Source organism: Austrofundulus limnaeus, unplaced genomic scaffold (genome assembly GCF_001266775.1).
Source record: "Austrofundulus limnaeus strain Quisiro unplaced genomic scaffold, Austrofundulus_limnaeus-1.0 Scaffold1787, whole genome shotgun sequence".
NCBI lineage: Eukaryota > Metazoa > Chordata > Actinopteri > Cyprinodontiformes > Rivulidae > Austrofundulus > Austrofundulus limnaeus.
Genome location: NW_013954189.1, coordinates 879 through 1,803, shown reverse-complemented (window position 1 = coordinate 1,803; position 925 = coordinate 879). Strand labels below are relative to the sequence as shown.

At 42.9% G+C, this 925-nt stretch overlaps 1 protein-coding gene across 1 annotated transcript in view; it reads right to left on the bottom strand.

The window, feature by feature from the left end:
• LOC106536360 (calcium/calmodulin-dependent protein kinase type II delta 1 chain) overlaps window positions 1-750 on the bottom strand; it is a gene marked incomplete at its 3' end in the record, with an annotated part of 19,038 nt that extends 18,288 nt beyond the window's left edge. The window contains 1 exon segment of the mRNA XM_014033617.1: window positions 343-750. Within this exon segment, the coding sequence (XP_013889071.1) occupies window positions 343-728 (386 nt within the window).
• Between the last annotated feature and the right edge of the window lie 175 nt (window positions 751-925).

Here is a 925-nt window from a genome sequence, read left to right as displayed (position 1 = left end):
TAAAACATGTTTTATAGCTTTGTTATTTTAACCCTTGTTTTATAGTTTTATATTAAAGAGGTAAAATATGATGCAAGATCCACACAAACACGTTTGCTTGTTTACCTGGCATCATAAATACACACCTGCAGCCAGTAAAAACTCAAATGTCAGACTGAATCTAAACTCAGAGGCTAGAAAGAAAATCTAAGAGGAAATAAAAGGTGTCTTTTGGCGCCATGTCGTGGCCACACCCCCCTCAGGTGTGAGCAGGTAGCTGTCCCTGAACCCGAGCCGCGACAGGAAGCGCTCCGAGTCATAAACTGTTGAAAACCGAATCAGAAATCGTGGAGCAGAACTTACTTGCCCAGCTCCTCGTACAGCTGGTACTCGTCGGTGAACCTGGTGCAGGTGGCTGACGTCATGCTGAGGTGAACCTGAACCTCTCCGTCACTTCTGTAACTGTCACTGCGAGCGCCTGGCTTGGTTTCTGCCCTCCGCGTCCCAAAATGATACTTGTCGTCTCGCGGTGAACCAACAGAACTAAAAGCAGCGAGTTGGTTCTGGATGAGGTCTGGGTTCGGTTCGCAGCACACCCTCCACAGACTGGACCGGGACGTCGCGACCTGCCGATGTGCTTGTCTCAAAGCTGACACTTGGATTAGTTCAGACCCGTCAAGACCACTTATATAGACCGAGTTGGATTTCCAGTCTGCGTCCTTCAAAATAAAAGCTCGACGGAAGCGCATTTCAGCGTAAAGAAATGAGATGGTATGAATGTTTTACCTTTATGGATACAAGTTATTGAAGAATTCAAAAATATATTTTCCAAAAGTCTTACTTTCTTTCTCAATTATGAAAAAAACGAATCATGGTATTAAAGTAAGAATTATAAGAAACAAATGTCAAAATTCAAAAAAATAAATATTTGTATTTATTTTTGCAC